This window comes from Diabrotica undecimpunctata, chromosome 2 (assembly GCF_040954645.1).
Source record: "Diabrotica undecimpunctata isolate CICGRU chromosome 2, icDiaUnde3, whole genome shotgun sequence".
NCBI lineage: Eukaryota > Metazoa > Arthropoda > Insecta > Coleoptera > Chrysomelidae > Diabrotica > Diabrotica undecimpunctata.
This window is the reverse complement of record NC_092804.1, coordinates 132,227,626-132,243,217: the sequence shown is the minus strand read 5'-3', so window position 1 is coordinate 132,243,217 and position 15,592 is coordinate 132,227,626. Positions and strand designations below refer to the sequence as shown.

General features: G+C 31.8%; 2 protein-coding genes across 2 annotated transcripts in view; one reads left to right on the top strand and one right to left on the bottom strand.

Moving 5' to 3' along the window:
- The window catches only part of pea (ATP-dependent RNA helicase pea), a 36,728-nt gene extending 29,475 nt beyond the window's left edge, over window positions 1–7,253 (bottom strand). The window contains exons 1-5 of the mRNA XM_072523511.1: window positions 7,054–7,253; window positions 6,193–6,965; window positions 2,943–3,104; window positions 2,560–2,740; window positions 584–790 (exon numbers count right to left, since the gene is read on the bottom strand). Coding sequence (XP_072379612.1) covers window positions 584–790; window positions 2,560–2,740; window positions 2,943–3,104; window positions 6,193–6,965; window positions 7,054–7,147 — 1,417 coding nt within the window. The 5' untranslated portion in view covers window positions 7,148–7,253. The remainder of the gene's footprint in view (window positions 1–583; window positions 791–2,559; window positions 2,741–2,942; window positions 3,105–6,192; window positions 6,966–7,053) is intronic.
- Window positions 7,254–7,902: 649 nt separating this feature from the next.
- RpL10 (ribosomal protein L10) lies at window positions 7,903–14,031 on the top strand. Its single transcript, XM_072523510.1, has 4 exons — window positions 7,903–8,031; window positions 8,165–8,193; window positions 8,257–8,562; window positions 13,649–14,031. The coding sequence occupies exons 2-4, from the start codon at window positions 8,171–8,173 to the stop codon at window positions 13,974–13,976; spliced, it is 657 nt and encodes a 218-aa protein (XP_072379611.1). The 5' UTR covers window positions 7,903–8,031; window positions 8,165–8,170; the 3' UTR covers window positions 13,977–14,031.
- Window positions 14,032–15,592: the final 1,561 nt, after the last annotated feature.

The window sequence follows — 15,592 nt, the reverse complement described above, 5'->3', positions numbered from 1 at the left end:
AATGCTGCTGCTACATTTATTTCCATGTGAAGCTATAACCAGCTCTCCTCCAGAAGTGACAGTATCTCTGTATTAGCCTTAAGTATATTTTTACATTTATTTTATTGTTTTAACTTACACAAGATTTGCTTTTTTTATATTTAATAAATATTATTAGTTAATATTTATTTTTTTTATTTGACCCTTAAAAATTTCTCATTGTACAATTTGCGTTAAGATAAGACATATCTACACCTGAGGGAGAGCTAGTCGAACCCCTAACAATAAAATTGGCATCTTAAGTGTAATTTTATAGTCACACGACTGAGGTGACTTATACAATTGGTACCTAACGATCTAGATGGTTGCTTTATTGTTACGAATTACTCAAACTGCACAGAGGTATAAATTTCTAGTATTCTGCAAACTAAAACAAGTTGGTTCGAGCTTAATTCTCTGTTGGTTACTTCAATACTCCATACTGTCAGTTTACTTGTGCATAATAAATATTTGACATGATTAATATTTCTTAAATGTAAGTTTCCTTCAGCAATTGTATAAAAAGGTCATAGATGTACAAGTTGTAAATTATTATATAGCATACCTTGCAAAAATGGAGCTTCATCTTCAACCAATTCAATTTCAATATCGGCCTCTCCATCTTCATCCTTGGGTAACAATCCAGTTTCTTCATCAAAGTCAGGCAACTCACTCTTAGCAATACATCCTGATGAAATCATCTGTTTTATTTCCCATCTCTCGGGACTTGAAATTCTTGTTACTCTTTTCCGGGAGTCTTCTTCTCCTTCATCTATTAACAAAATAAAAGAGGATTAGAATATTGAACGAAAAAAAACTACCTCTATAACTAATGACCAATATTTTAATATGAATAAATCAATACAGAAACTAAAGTATATGCTGATTTTAAAGAGGGACAATCAATTAATGGTTATCTTGTCACCTCAGAGAACAAATAACACTAAGTCCATTGAATCTCAAAAGAAAGCCAATGGCAAATTATCTCAAAATAAACTATAGAAAGTCTTACTGGCAACCAATTAATTCTAGTGCCACGTTAATTTAAATAATTCCTAATGAATTTGCAACCAACGCAGTTCAGAATTAGGGATGCTATATATCCCTAACACTATTGTAATTTTTATGAAACAAGTATTATTATCACGGAAAAGGGCATGTCAAAATATTACTACAACTTTAAAAATAATGTTCTTTACACATTTTGTCACTGCACAAACATCAACTGCACCTCAGTGGTGATGTGGCGAAAACAGATTATGTGGCTTGGATGTAGAAAGGTCCCTGAACAGATAACCTTTATGCCAGTAAATAAAGCTCTGGCGTAAGCTAATACTGGGCATAACAGCGTGTAAGTAACAGAGTTATGGACCAATAATGCTGAAGCACTTCGAAAAATAAGAAGGAATCAGCTCAGAATTATAACAGGCTTCCTTATTGGATAGGCGCCAGTCAAGTGACACCTGCATACCAATGGGGCTAATTCATGTAGACTTAATCTGCAGCATAAAACCTGAAACAGTTGACCACAATTTGCATCACTATGAGGTATTATAGTGCAAATGGCAAACACTTTTTAGACTGAGCTTGTACAAGGTGGTATAGGAATCCAGAATTCTAGAATGGGTATCATGAATAAATGGAAAATGTGTAATAAGCTAAAAACTGTTGTGAACACTTCATTGTACAAATTGGATGATAGATATGTAAAATATGTGATCGTACAAAGGGGGACCAGATAAATATGTGGTACACTTACATGGTATACTACTTCAACGATATAGCACCTGTCAACAGTCGATATATATATATATATATATATATATATATATATATATATATATATATATATATATATATATATATATATATATATATATATATATATATATATATATATATATATATATATTTCAAACCTTTAGTCCAAAATAATTATATTAAGTATTTTAGTGAATACTTAAACTCAAATTTAATTAGTATTTTTAGTTCATAAAATGGAGCCCACAGCTAAATGATTATTCACATACATATAGAGTATTTTACTTGGAATGACACAACTGCCCTCAATTATAAAGATATGTGAAGATATATAACCCAGTGATATCGTGAGCATAAATGATGACTATATTAATTTAAGTTTACCAAGAAATAAGTGTCTAACCTAATCTACCTAAGTTTAGATTTGTGTATCTATGGATATTCTTACTAAGATAAACCTAAATAGTTTATGGATTAGTATTCTTTTCAATTTTTGTCTGTTAATACAAGCTCAAAAATAATCTAGGTGAAAAAAAAATATACAAACACATTGGATAAAAATAATAAAAAGTTAGAACAAGATGCATTAAAATTAGAAAAATAAAAAAAACTGTGGGAATTGTTCCACAAAATGTATATTAGAAGGTGGCATTTACAAAAATTTGAAGCACAATAATATAATGATGTTCAAAATATCTCCTACAATGTAACAATATTCTTTGAAGACAATGCTGTAGTAGTAAGAGTTATTACTATAAAAGAAAATGAAGATATATTTACCTATGTTTACTGGAAGTCTTAACACAGATGTACTGCTGTTTACAGGCCTGTCAGGATTTCTATCCCTATCTTCTCTTTCAGTTGGAGCATGGGAATGTGGGTTAAGGTCTTTACCAGTAATTTGACAGACATCTTTCATAGATAATGATACCTTCTGGCCTGTTACTGTCAATACTTTGACCTGAAAATATAAAAAGTACTATTTGAAATATCCAAATATTTAAAAATATGAATTAAACCAATAATTAATTAACACATTGAATGTGATATGGTATATATATTGTAAATACCTAATTGTTTTGAGTCTTTACATAATTTATAAATGTGTTATAATTTGTTGTTAACCAACACATTGTGTTGGTTAAATGTGTTAAATCAATTACCTTTACTCTAGCTCCTCTAGATGTTACTTCAGATACATTAGTAACTCTGCCTTCTGCTCTAAGCTGTGAAATATGAACCAAGCCTTCCCACCTTCTTTTAAGTCCCTCCAGCTGGACAAAGCATCCAAAAGGTACAATATTTGATACTTTTCCATTATATATCTGTTAAAATAAAAAAAACAGTATATGGATCATTACAAGTTAAAAAGAAATAAAATTGTTAAAAAACAGGCTTGTTTTTTATGAATTTTTTTAAATGTTTGCCTGAATGACAGATCTTCAATTATGAAAACAGCACAGAGATTATCTTCCTGACCACAGAGATTTTTGTTTTGCCTAACAAAAATACACAAGTTTTTGCTGGTCAAAATCATATATAAGAATCATGTCATCAACATAATAATATTCCCAATAATTGTAAATGTATTTTTGGATTTAGTTTTTTCTAATGTTAGGGAGCTAAATATCTTAGAAGCAAGTGATCCCCTTGTAGATCCTAGCATCCATCATGTGGGTTATGAATGTTGCTTAAACCTCAATGTTAAAGAAACAAATAGAAATAAGTTGGTTTATGATGAGTTGTTTTATGATTTTCGGAATGGTGATTACATTGTGCTTAACAACTTCCTTGCTTCCATAGATTGGCAGGTATGTATGGTTAATGATGTTAAAGTTGCTACAAAATTATTCTATGAACTACTCTCTATAGGAATTGCTTACTTTGTGCCATTGAAGAAATATAGAACTTCAACTTTTCCCAAGTGGTTCTTTGCTGATATTAGAAGACTGACTCTGGAGAAAAAATATGCTCACTATATTTATGTTAATAATCATACTGATGATAACTATATTCGATTATCCCACCTAAGATCTGAATGTAAACAACTGTCTGAAATTTGCTTCAGCAACTATATTAAAGGTATAGATACTGGCCTAAGAAATGATCCAAAATCATTTTGGAAGTACATCAATGATAAGCGGTCTAGTCATAACCTACCTAACTCCTTATTTTATCAACTCCAATCTGCAACAAATGGTCAAGACATCAGCTAATTTATTTATGAACTTCTTCCAAACTGTGTATTCACCAAATAACAACAACCTTTACATACCTATCCATCCATTAAATAGCAACTTTAGTACAAATATTTGTCCTTCTAAGATTACCATCACTGATATTTTTAATGGCATAAACGAGCTGCCCAATAAGCTTACTGCTGGTCCAGATGGTGTACCTAATTTTTTATTAAAAAAGTGTGTCTGTACCCTTGTAATACCATTTGTTATATTGTTTAATAGATCTCTGGAAACCTCTCTGTTTCCTTCTTCATGGAAAGAAAGTTATGTTGTTCCTATATTTAAAAATGGTCAGAAAGACAATATTGAAAATTATCGTAGCTTTTGTATTCAATCTGCAATCCCTAAGCTCTTCGACAGTCTTATAGCAAAGCAACTTTCTTGGTTATGTAAAGGCTTAGTATCTCAATCACAACATGGTCTTCATAGCAAAAAATCCACTGCAACAAATTTGGTTTGCTATCAATCTGATATATTATCTCATATGGAAGGCCGTAAACAGGTAGATGCAATATACACAGATTTTTCCAAAGCATTTGATCGTGAAGATAACCAAATACTTTTGGGCAAATTAATTAATGTAGGCTTTCATGGCAGGTTTGTTCAATGGATTAAAAACTCTATATCTGGGAGAAGTCAAAGAGTCAAGATAGGTTGTCATCTATCTGACAGTATCACAGTAACATCTGGAGTTCCTCAAGGAGGCCACACTTCTCCACTTCTTTTTAATATCTTCGTTAACGACATCGCTTCGTGTTTCGTAAATAGCAAATGTCTAATGTTGGCAGATGACTTGAACTTTTGGAAAGTTATAGACAGTTTAAAAGATCAAGCCTTGCTACAAGATGACTTAGACAGACTACAAAATTGGTGCAATTAGAACAAACTCCACTTAAATGTAAAAAAATGTTGTTTTATAAGTTTCTCTCGTAAAGTCAATAGAATTGGAACAGGCTATGGCTATACTATTAATAATCAGTCACTGAATTATGTCTCTTCTATTCGGGATTTGGGTGTTATTTTTGATGAGAAGCTTACTTTCTGTGACCACATAAACTCTATTTCAATAAAGGCATCTAAACTTCTTGGTTTCGTTACTAGGAATTGCAAGTATTTCTCCACATTAATTCAACAAGATTAGTGTACTGTTGCTTAGTTAGAACTATTTTGGAATACTGTTCAGTTATTTGGTCACCCTATTTTCAGAACAATATTGATACCATAAAAAGAGTCCAGCATAAATTTTTGAGATAATGTGGTTACCACATCCACACTACTATTGAAAATCATGATTATTTCTGTATCGAACAACAATTATCTTTACCCTCATTTAAGAACCGTCGTGACATGTCAGGAGCTATATTTATATATAAGATCATACATGGATTTATTGATTGTCCAAACCTGTTAAGCCAGATTAACTTTAATGTTCCCCATCAAGCTCTAAGGTACCACAATGTTTTCAATATTCCTTTCCACAGAACAACCTATGGTATTCACAACCCATTGGATAGATACATCGGGCTACTAAATGATAGCAATTTTTATATTTTCAATATAACTTTCACTCAGTTAAAAAGATCTCTTGCTTTGTGATATGTATATTGAGATTGTTGAATTTTGTTCTTGTTATACTGTTTTTTTTTTAGTATGTAAGATTTTTAGTCTCATTTTTTTTAAACTTTTTAATATTTATTTTATATTATGTATAAGTAATTTCAAGTTTTGAATCCTAACTGTGATATTGTATATTGTAATTTAAACTGTTAACGGGGTTATCCTGTGTATTAAATAAATAAATAACATATTGAATTTGACTTTTAATTAACAATTCAATTTTTTCCTTTTTTGATATTATTTTTGTCATCAGACATATGTTCTTCTCTAACTATTAGGAGAAATGTACTTGCTAGGCAAGGTTACTCCTATACCAAGCTTGACTGACAGTGAAATTAAGACCCCATCAAGACAACTGTTTATGTTTTATATTAAAATATTGAGAGCAGAAATTGAACAACCTAATGGTTGTAAGTCACAATTCTAAGGATTGTTTTACATTGTAAATATATAACCTAGAGTCTCTTATCCTGTACATGTTTTAGGTTTGTTTCCTACACTAAACAGATTGAATAAATTAAGAATATGTTAATTTTTTTTTAATTTGTGCACTTACCTTTCCTGGGGTAGGATCCTCTTCAAATTCAGGATTATCTTTTTCACTTTTGAACTTCTTTTCAGTACTTCTTTCCCGTTTTATGCCTCGTGAATTGCTTCTTTCTCTTCTATCTTTATCTCTAGAATAGTTTTTGTATTTTCTATCCTTAGATCTGTTTCTCCTGTCTCTCGATCTACTTCTTCTATCTCTTGATCTGCTTCTCCGATTCCTAGACCTACTTCTTTCCTTATTTCTTTTGCTTCTAGAACCACTTCTATCTCTTCTGTTTTTCTTCTGGTCTCTGGATCTACTTCGCCTTTTGTCCTTTCTAGAGTCCCTGTCCCTTGATTTAGATTTCCGTCTTTTTCTTGGTCTAGATCCAGACCTACTTCTTGACCTATCTGATCGTTTTCTTTCTATAGGACTTGCACTTCCAGATTTAGTTGTTGTTTGCTTTTGATTGTTTGAGGGAGCATCCGCTTCAAACTGTTTCATTAGGTCAGCTACAATGTCATCATCTTCATTTTCTCCAACAGGTGCTTCTTCATCTATAAACAAAGGTTTTTGTTTTTCATTTGGTAAAGCTAAACCAGGAAATTTGGTAGCCAGAGTTTCTTTTTGATATACATCAGCTTCAACTTTCGTTTTATTTTTCTTTGGTTTCATATGTTGAATAATTCGTAGCAAATTTGAGATGAAAGAATCTGAGAACTCAGCTCCATTTTCTATGAGTGCCTTTTTGAAAGATTCAAATGTACCATTCTTCTCGGAAAGATGAATAATAAATTCAGCTGAAATAAATAAAACAATACAGTATATATAACTTTTTTAAAAATCAAAATACTATATACAATCAATATAACCTATTAAAAACCTTACCCAAATCTTTATCATTCATACCGAGATGGTTTTCTAACTCAGTACAAACCTTCGAAACCAAGGAAAGATATTCCAATTTCTGTAGTTCATCCATTTTTTGTGATATTTTATATTAAATTAAAATATTTATAATTTATTATTATAAAATTGTGAATCAGGTGAATGTAGCTGTAATATAATGTCAAAATAATGTCAAAATGATGTCAAATTAAGATCACAGCATAACTCGATGGATCACAGCTTTCATAGCACAAGCTGTATGTGGCTGTATGGTGTGAGCCGATGACGTATTACGTCATTGGTATGAGTAAAGAATAAATAAACAATCCAAATGCCCACTCTTGCTTGTCAAGAATGTCAAGATAAGTCGAGAGATAAGTGATAAGTACACGCATCTTGTTCGCGCAATCAGCCATGTTTTAACCGGAACGAGTGCTGTTCAGTGAAATTTTATTTTGTGTGCATAGAAAAATTACCCCGGTTTAATTTATTTACGGCAACCATAGACATAATAATATGCACTATTTTATTCGTACTTTTAGTTAAAGAATATAATAAATTATTTTAAATTTACTAAATTATTAATCTCTAAAAATTTAAATTTACAGTGCTGTCGTAGCTTGTCACAAATTTATAAATCCGAGTCTATGTTTCCGTTTAAAATATGGCGATCGCGTGCTGACCATACTGAGAGTGGGCATTCTGATTGTTATTTATCCTGTGCCTCTACCTCTTAATTCTCAAGCCTCAATTAAAATTTCATTAAATTTTCATTTTATATTCCGTCGAAATCAATTTCTATTTACGATTTTGATTGTAGAGATTGTATTGAAAGGTGGCTTAACAATTATAAATATATGACCCATTTTTAAGAAGAAATGTGACTGTCATTGTGTCATTTGTCATTGTTATATTTATTTTAAAAGTTGGTGAAACTGTTCTTCACAATCCTTTGTAGGCCGTGTAAAATACGTAAAGGTTTGTTTCTTAATATATTTTAATAATCTTACATTTTTAGTTGTGGTGATACATTAATATAAAACAAATAGTGAATAAATCATAACATATATATGTTAGTTTGTTAATCTACATATTTATTTTCTATTTTCAGGCCAAAATGGGTAGACGACCTGCGAGGTGGTAAGTACAATAAGGTTTCTAATGTAAGTATATTAAATGTTTTCATACATGATTTCTTTTCAGCTACCGTTATTGTAAAAACAAACCCTACCCCAAATCTCGTTTCTGTAGAGGTGTCCCAGATCCAAAAATTCGTATTTTCGATTTGGGTAAGAAGAAGGCTTCCGTAGAAGATTTTCCTCTATGCGTACATTTAGTTTCCGATGAATATGAACAGCTAAGTTCTGAAGCATTAGAAGCAGGACGTATCTGTTGTAACAAATATTTGGTAAAGAACTGTGGTAAAGATCAATTCCACATTCGTATGAGACTCCATCCTTTCCATGTTATCAGAATCAATAAGATGTTGTCATGTGCTGGAGCTGATAGGTAAGTTCTTTTTCTATCATTGCGTTGTGTTATGGAATTAGAAAATTATTTTTATGGAAGAAAGTAAAAGCATTATATTATGAAAGGGTTTATCATTTGATTGGTAATTTTATATAGTAGTAAATTTCAGTTTAAGAAATTTTACGAAGTGTGGAAAGCATATTGTCAAAATAGTCATTTGGTCATATTGTATTGAATACTTTGTTTTTAATTCTGTGTTTACCTTGAATATTTATTTTTGATAACTTAGATACCAGTATATGAATCATCATCATGAGTGTGCATTTTTAGAAATAATAATAATTTCAATAGTTTTAATTTATTTAAAAGTTTAAATATTTTTAATCAGATATCTAAGTGTGACATTGGACTGTCACTCAAGTCTGTTAACTTTCTTTCCGAATTTTACCGGTGTAGTATCATCATACTTCAAAATATTTGCTTTATTCAAGTATGTTCAAGGCATTGTCATAGTATTTCTCTAATTTGAATTTTATATAACTTTCATTTCTGTTCATATCTATAGTATGGGTCCTTATTTGGTCTCACCATTAAGATAAATGTAACATCTTTAACCTCATCAATGTTTCAACACAATTTTTTTAAGATAAAGGTGAAGTAGTATAGCCCATAATTCTTTAATTTTCTTTTAAAACCAATAAATTAGGTAGTATTTCATAACATTTCTACTCCCAAGAATAAATACCCCAGAACTTCATAAAATTGATCTCCATGTTCAACCAAGACATATGTATGTGATAGGTAGAGTAGGGTATGTTCCATTCTGCAATTTAATACATAGAACCAGCTATGGTTACAACTAACTTTTACCTAGACTAGCTAGTCAACAGACGAGCCAATCTTTATTATATTGAAGTTGATTACTTTGTTGAGACCAAAATTAAAAATGATATTTAATAGATAAAAATGCTAGATACCTATATTTAACACTCTCGCTGCAGAACTTTATTTCATAACCGTGTTCTATGCAATATGAATTTTTGATAGCATAAACAATATGAGCACATACTGAGAGATAAGAAAGACACCATATGGCAGCTTCCGCAGCAAATGTTTTATTATAATTTATAATTAAAACTGTTTTGGTTAAATTGGTTTTTCTGGAAATGAACATAACCTATAGATATATTTGACACTAAATGTAAGCTTAACCCTTTCGCTATGCGCCAAGTATCAGTTGTGCGTTGCTCATATACGTCGCCGGGAAAATTTTGCACTTCGAGACCGAGACAGTCACTCAGTAGTTTATATTCTTTATATTGAAGTGGTTGAATCGTTTTTAGTTTGTTGGCAGTTTGTTTATATTCGTTTTATCGAAGTAGTGGAATTGTTTTTCGTAAAACTTCAAAAAAACGGTATTCAGAAAATACGGCACTAGGGTGAGTGATGTGCTGCCGTGTATATACGGCATCAGTATGGTATATTTGCGGATCGTAACGTACATGGACGATACTAGTAAGCAAGATGGACAATGTAGAATGTACTATTACGATTATAGCTCTCCAAAGATGTAAATACTTAAAAATGTATGGTGACAGAACCTGAACGATGGAGATTAATTTGCGTAATAGTACGGCGCTCGCTCATCAAAGCTGCAAATGAAAATCGTACTTTTACGGCAACAGTATCGAAAGGGTTAACATACGTCAGTGTTGCCACATACTCAATTATTTCATACTCTCACATATAAATTTATGGGCAAGAGCACTTAATATAATTATATGAAATGAAAATTTAAAACAAACAAAAATGTGAAAAATACATTATACAATTAAAAGCATAAAGTTATACCTAAAAATATTATAAAATAAAATTATATCTTACATTTAAAAAATACTTATACAGTCCTCTTGCATATCCTTATAACGATATGCAAGGGACCAGGAAGTTTCATCGTTATAAGGAGAGATCGATCGTTATACAGATAGAGACAAAATTCACTACTGTAATATTAATAATACTGTACTAAATAACCTATTTTAATTTAAAAAAATTATCAAAACGAATATAAATGAATTAACATTGTATTCCACATAGATTTATTAACGAATAATATAAGCAATACAGTATAAAAAATGACTGTACAATTAAAACAGGTGTACTGTACAATAAAAAAAATAATATGCTACTGTAAAATATATTTAGCCTACATTACCAAAAAAATCTGTCACCTTGGTCTGTTTTCTTTTCCCTTTCCACAGCACTCATATCGTCTTTCTGGTGGATGAAGAAATGATGCAGTACTTTTGCTGCATCCAATGCCTGCTGAGGGGTCAGAGCTGGTTCTGGCTCTGCTTCCACTTCTGAGTCACTGTTTTCTTCTTCTACACAAACTGCTTGCAGGATGTTCTTGTCAGAAAGTCCAGATGTTGTAGCTACATTTTCATCAACTTCTTCAAAATCTGTTAGCTCTTCCGGTCCTTAGGTGATAGTAAGTTCAAACTGTCTGGCACAAACATCTAATGGCAGGTCATCTTAATCATCAGTCAATCCTTGATCTTCCAGCCATCCTGTGTGTTTGAAGGAATGTTTTATTGTATTGCTCGTCACCTTGTCCCAGGATTTACTAATAATTAGGAGTTCAATGTTTTGAAGGTTGCGCAATACAGGATGAGCAGGACAATTGTCTACCAGCAAAAGAATTTTTTTCCCTTTAAGCTCGGTATCACACTTTCTTATTCCTTCTTCAAAAATTTCCGAGGTCATCCACGCACTCTTGTTTGCTTTATAGGTCACTGGTAGATTTTTTCTGTTTTTAAAGCAACGCGGGTTTTTCGACTTCCCTATCACTAACAATTTTTGCTTCACCTAACCTGTCATGTTAGCGGCCACTAAAACTGTAATGCGTTCCTTAGAGAGCTTTCCAGCAACATAATTTTTCAATTTAAATTTTAAAGTTGTTTGGTATCATTTTAAAAAACAATCCAGTCTCATCCGCATTGAAAATGTCGTCTGACGCATATCATGCCTTCAGCTCAGGCCACACGTTTTCCAGCCAATCATCCGGTACGTTTTTGTTAACATCGCGAGCCTCTCCGATGATTTGTCCGTAGTTGATCTTGTGCCGCAGCTTCCACTTGCTCGGCCAACTCTCAATTCTTGATGCGCAATGCGGCCTTGAAATTCTCAATTCCAAGTTCAGTTTGTCCTGAAAGAAAAAACTCAGCTTTTGTCCTGACCACAGGTCCAGAAAGTTCAATATGGTTCATATGCTGCTGCTTAAACCACTGAAGCATAGCGCGATCTAAATCTTGGTGCTGAGGTCTCCGCAACTTCTTCCTGCTACCGCCCTCCATCTCCACTTTAAGCTACTTTTTCTGTCCTTCCATATCGTAGCCACAGTTGACTGAGACAGCCCCGTCCGGCGAACGACATCCGATTGCTTTTCACCTTTCTCTATTGCTCGAGTTATCGATAACTTTTCCTCCACCGAGAGCACTTTACGCTTTTTCGAAAACATGTTGACTGTTGACACACTAAGACACAACTCAAACTGGAAATGAAAAGTCGTCAATAGATGACAACATTTGTGTGATAACAGTTAGGTACGCCGCCCGAACATGGGTGGCTGCATTCCTTAAGCACAAAACAACCGCTGGACAATGACCTTGCCACTCGTAACTCAGGTAGTCTGAAGTTTAAACACAATAACACATTTGCCATCAACTATTGAACGCTAAAAAGTTATCACTATAAAGAGAGAACGATATCGGTATAGAGAAAGAATTAATAGATTGTTCTTATGAGTTAATTATTTTCATTGTTGTAGAGGAATTATCGTTATATAGGGAATCGTTATATAGTGAATCGTTATAGAGACTACTGTATAATAAAAACCATTAAAATTATGCCTAAGGTAAAAATTAATAGTTTAGAAACTACAGAATAAAGTGAAGTTTAAGCATCTGTAGCAATCTAGCAATTCCTGTTTTGAGATTTCTGGCTTCATTGCCAAATATATCAGTTTACAAAATAATTGACAAATATATTAAATTACAGAATAATTTACAATATTTAGCTACATTTAAAGTAAAAAATACTATTTTATGAATGCTTTTTAATATGAATTCAAAAATTGTGGCTTCTCATAACAAAACATTATAATTTCTTATATTTAATATAAGGATCTTTAATTTTAAAAACTCCTATACTTTATACAAAAAAATATGGCAACACTGTGACACAAGGTTATGTTCATTGCCCCAAAAATCAATTTAACCACTGTTTTATTATTATTTAAGCTTTTTTATAATCATACATTTTTAACAGTTCAGATAAAAGTTTTTCTATAATGAATTTTCAATATTAAGTTTTGTAGTTTATTACATAGTAAAAACTTCCTGTGCATCAAAATGTACTTTCTACTCGATGCAAAATGCCTAAAATGTTTTTAATGCCATTAGTGTTAGTATTCTGTTATAGTATAAATTGTATGTGCTACTCTTGTTTAAATCTCAATTAACTTTTGATTTTAAGTTAAATTTATACTAGTCAAAAATTTCACACATGAAATTTAATTACCAAAAAGTATAAATTCAAATTTTTAGGCTTCCTTGTTGGAAGCATTAAGATTGTTTCAGTTATGAATTCTTGAGTACCAGAAATTCAATAGAAGTAAATACTCACAGCAATGACATGGCAAGTTTCAGATGATGTGCAAAAATAATTCATATCATTAATGTAGTTAAGTATGCATACTGTATTGCTGTGTCATCTATATATGTAGCTGTATCTGTAATAATTTATACATTAAAAGATGAACATGATTTTGATAATATCAAACAATTTTTTTAAACCTTTACAATTAAAGGTAAACTTTTCCTGTATCAGTTTCCAAATTTTGTTTACAATGAATTTGTTACTATGAACAAGTACATGATAAAAGACACAATGGATTTAATGACACACAGTTTAATTCATGTTAACATTGCAGATATAATAATAAATTTTACTAATAAGAATAGAATATTTATTGGCACATGTAAATATACTTTTACATAAATACTTTCTAAATTTAAATTGTTACTTAAAAGTTGTTAAGAATTAAAAATATTTTTCCTTTTAGACTCCAGACTGGAATGAGAGGAGCTTTTGGCAAGCCCCAGGGTACAGTTGCTCGTGTGCGTATTGGTCAACCTATTATGAGTGTACGCTCTAGTGATCGTTTCAAGGCTGCAGTTATTGAAGCTCTCCGTCGTGCCAAGTTCAAGTTCCCAGGTCGTCAAAAGATCTATGTATCAAAGAAATGGGGATTCACCAAGTATGAACGTGAACAATATGAAAATTTAAAACAACAAGGTAGATTAGCTCCTGATGGTTGCAATGTTCAATACAGGCCAGAGCATGGACCTTTAGCAGCATGGAAGAAGGTTCAAGACGACATCTATGCTTAAGTTTATTTTTTCATATATAAATTTATTTGAAATAAATTTATCAATTTATCTTTTAGTTTTTGTTTACATTTTTATTCCTACAAATTTTCTAAATGTGCCGTAATGTTTCTGGGAAGTGATAAATTAATTATGTAAATAAGTAAAGTGGAGGGGAAGTTCTTAATCCTGACATGCACATCACAGTAATAGTGTGTCAATAAAGTACAACCAAATAAACACCATATATCAACTGAGAATGTAGCAGCAGCTGTTAATGTCATCATTAGCAGATTTGTTGATTTAACAGGACACTTAGACAATGCTCAGTCAGCAAATCACAAACAGTTGCAACACAAGATTGTGCTGTGGGCTGTGCTCCCATACACTCTGCAAGGTCATTGGTGTTCATAGTTTATTTAGTGTTCTATATTATTACTGAAAAGGACATCTTACTTTTTGGTTTATTTGCTTTGAACTAATGTCTGGGAAACAAAAAAAACTGCAAAGATCCATTGAAAGGTAATTTTAATTAAGATGTTTTTGTTGGATACAGCCCAAATTAAGCCTCTTCCAAGCATGTCTCTTCAGCTACTCTCCTCCAGTTATCTCCCCGTAACATCTCTCTAACAATAAGTGTTGTTTCCATAAGATAACCTGCCCAGTGCAATCTTGTATCTATAGTAGGTTCTTTGTAATATTGATCATGGTTGAACCTTATTCTCCACACACCATTGTTGTTGAAGAGTAACAATTACTTTCTTTCGAAGGTTTATTTTTTCTGTCATGATACATGTTTTTGTGCCATATGTAGCTATTTATGAACATACTGTTACTATACCACATTTTGAAGTTTTACTAATATTCTTTCGTACTTGCCACTGTCCAGTTAGATATACTTGGGCATCTATCATAGAAATGCTAAAAGCTTTGGTCACATTGTCTCTTAAGTGTTGTGTTAGTTGGATATTAGGTGTTGAAATGAGAGTTGTTCAAATGCCGTATTCCATACAGCAGCGTAGCTGGTTATGTAAGTAAAATTTGTTACGGTTTTTGGAAGCATAGCTTTCTTATCGTGGGCTACGGACGGAATGGATTGATCAGTCCAATGGATCGTACAGAGGTGTGAAAAAAAAAATAAAAGTATAACGAAAGATCGCAGACCATACACTGCGGAGTAGTAAATGCAGTCCCATACGTGTTTCTTAATAAAATAAATTTAATCTGGCACTCACCGAGTGCCACATCCCGTTTTTTATCCCACTTAAATCGATTGATATAATTTTCGCCATTTTATGGTACAAAAAGGCCAACAAAGTAGGTTCTTAAGCGGTAATGAGTTTGTGAAAAATATGACTGATTTAGATCATATTGATGACTAGTGATTCAAGTGCAGAAGAAACATTGACGTATAAATAAAGACATCCTTATTTATACGTCCATGAGAAGAAATTATTGAAAATTACAACTGTTAATCTGTTCTGAAACTATTTTCTTGTGGCATCTTAATGCAATTACTAAAACTTAAATTTAAAATAAGTTTATTCTTGAAGTTTCGATTTTTACTTCAGAAATCGTTCTCAAAATACAAAACAAAATGAATCAAACAAATTTATCTGACTCAGTTATATTGAAAATTC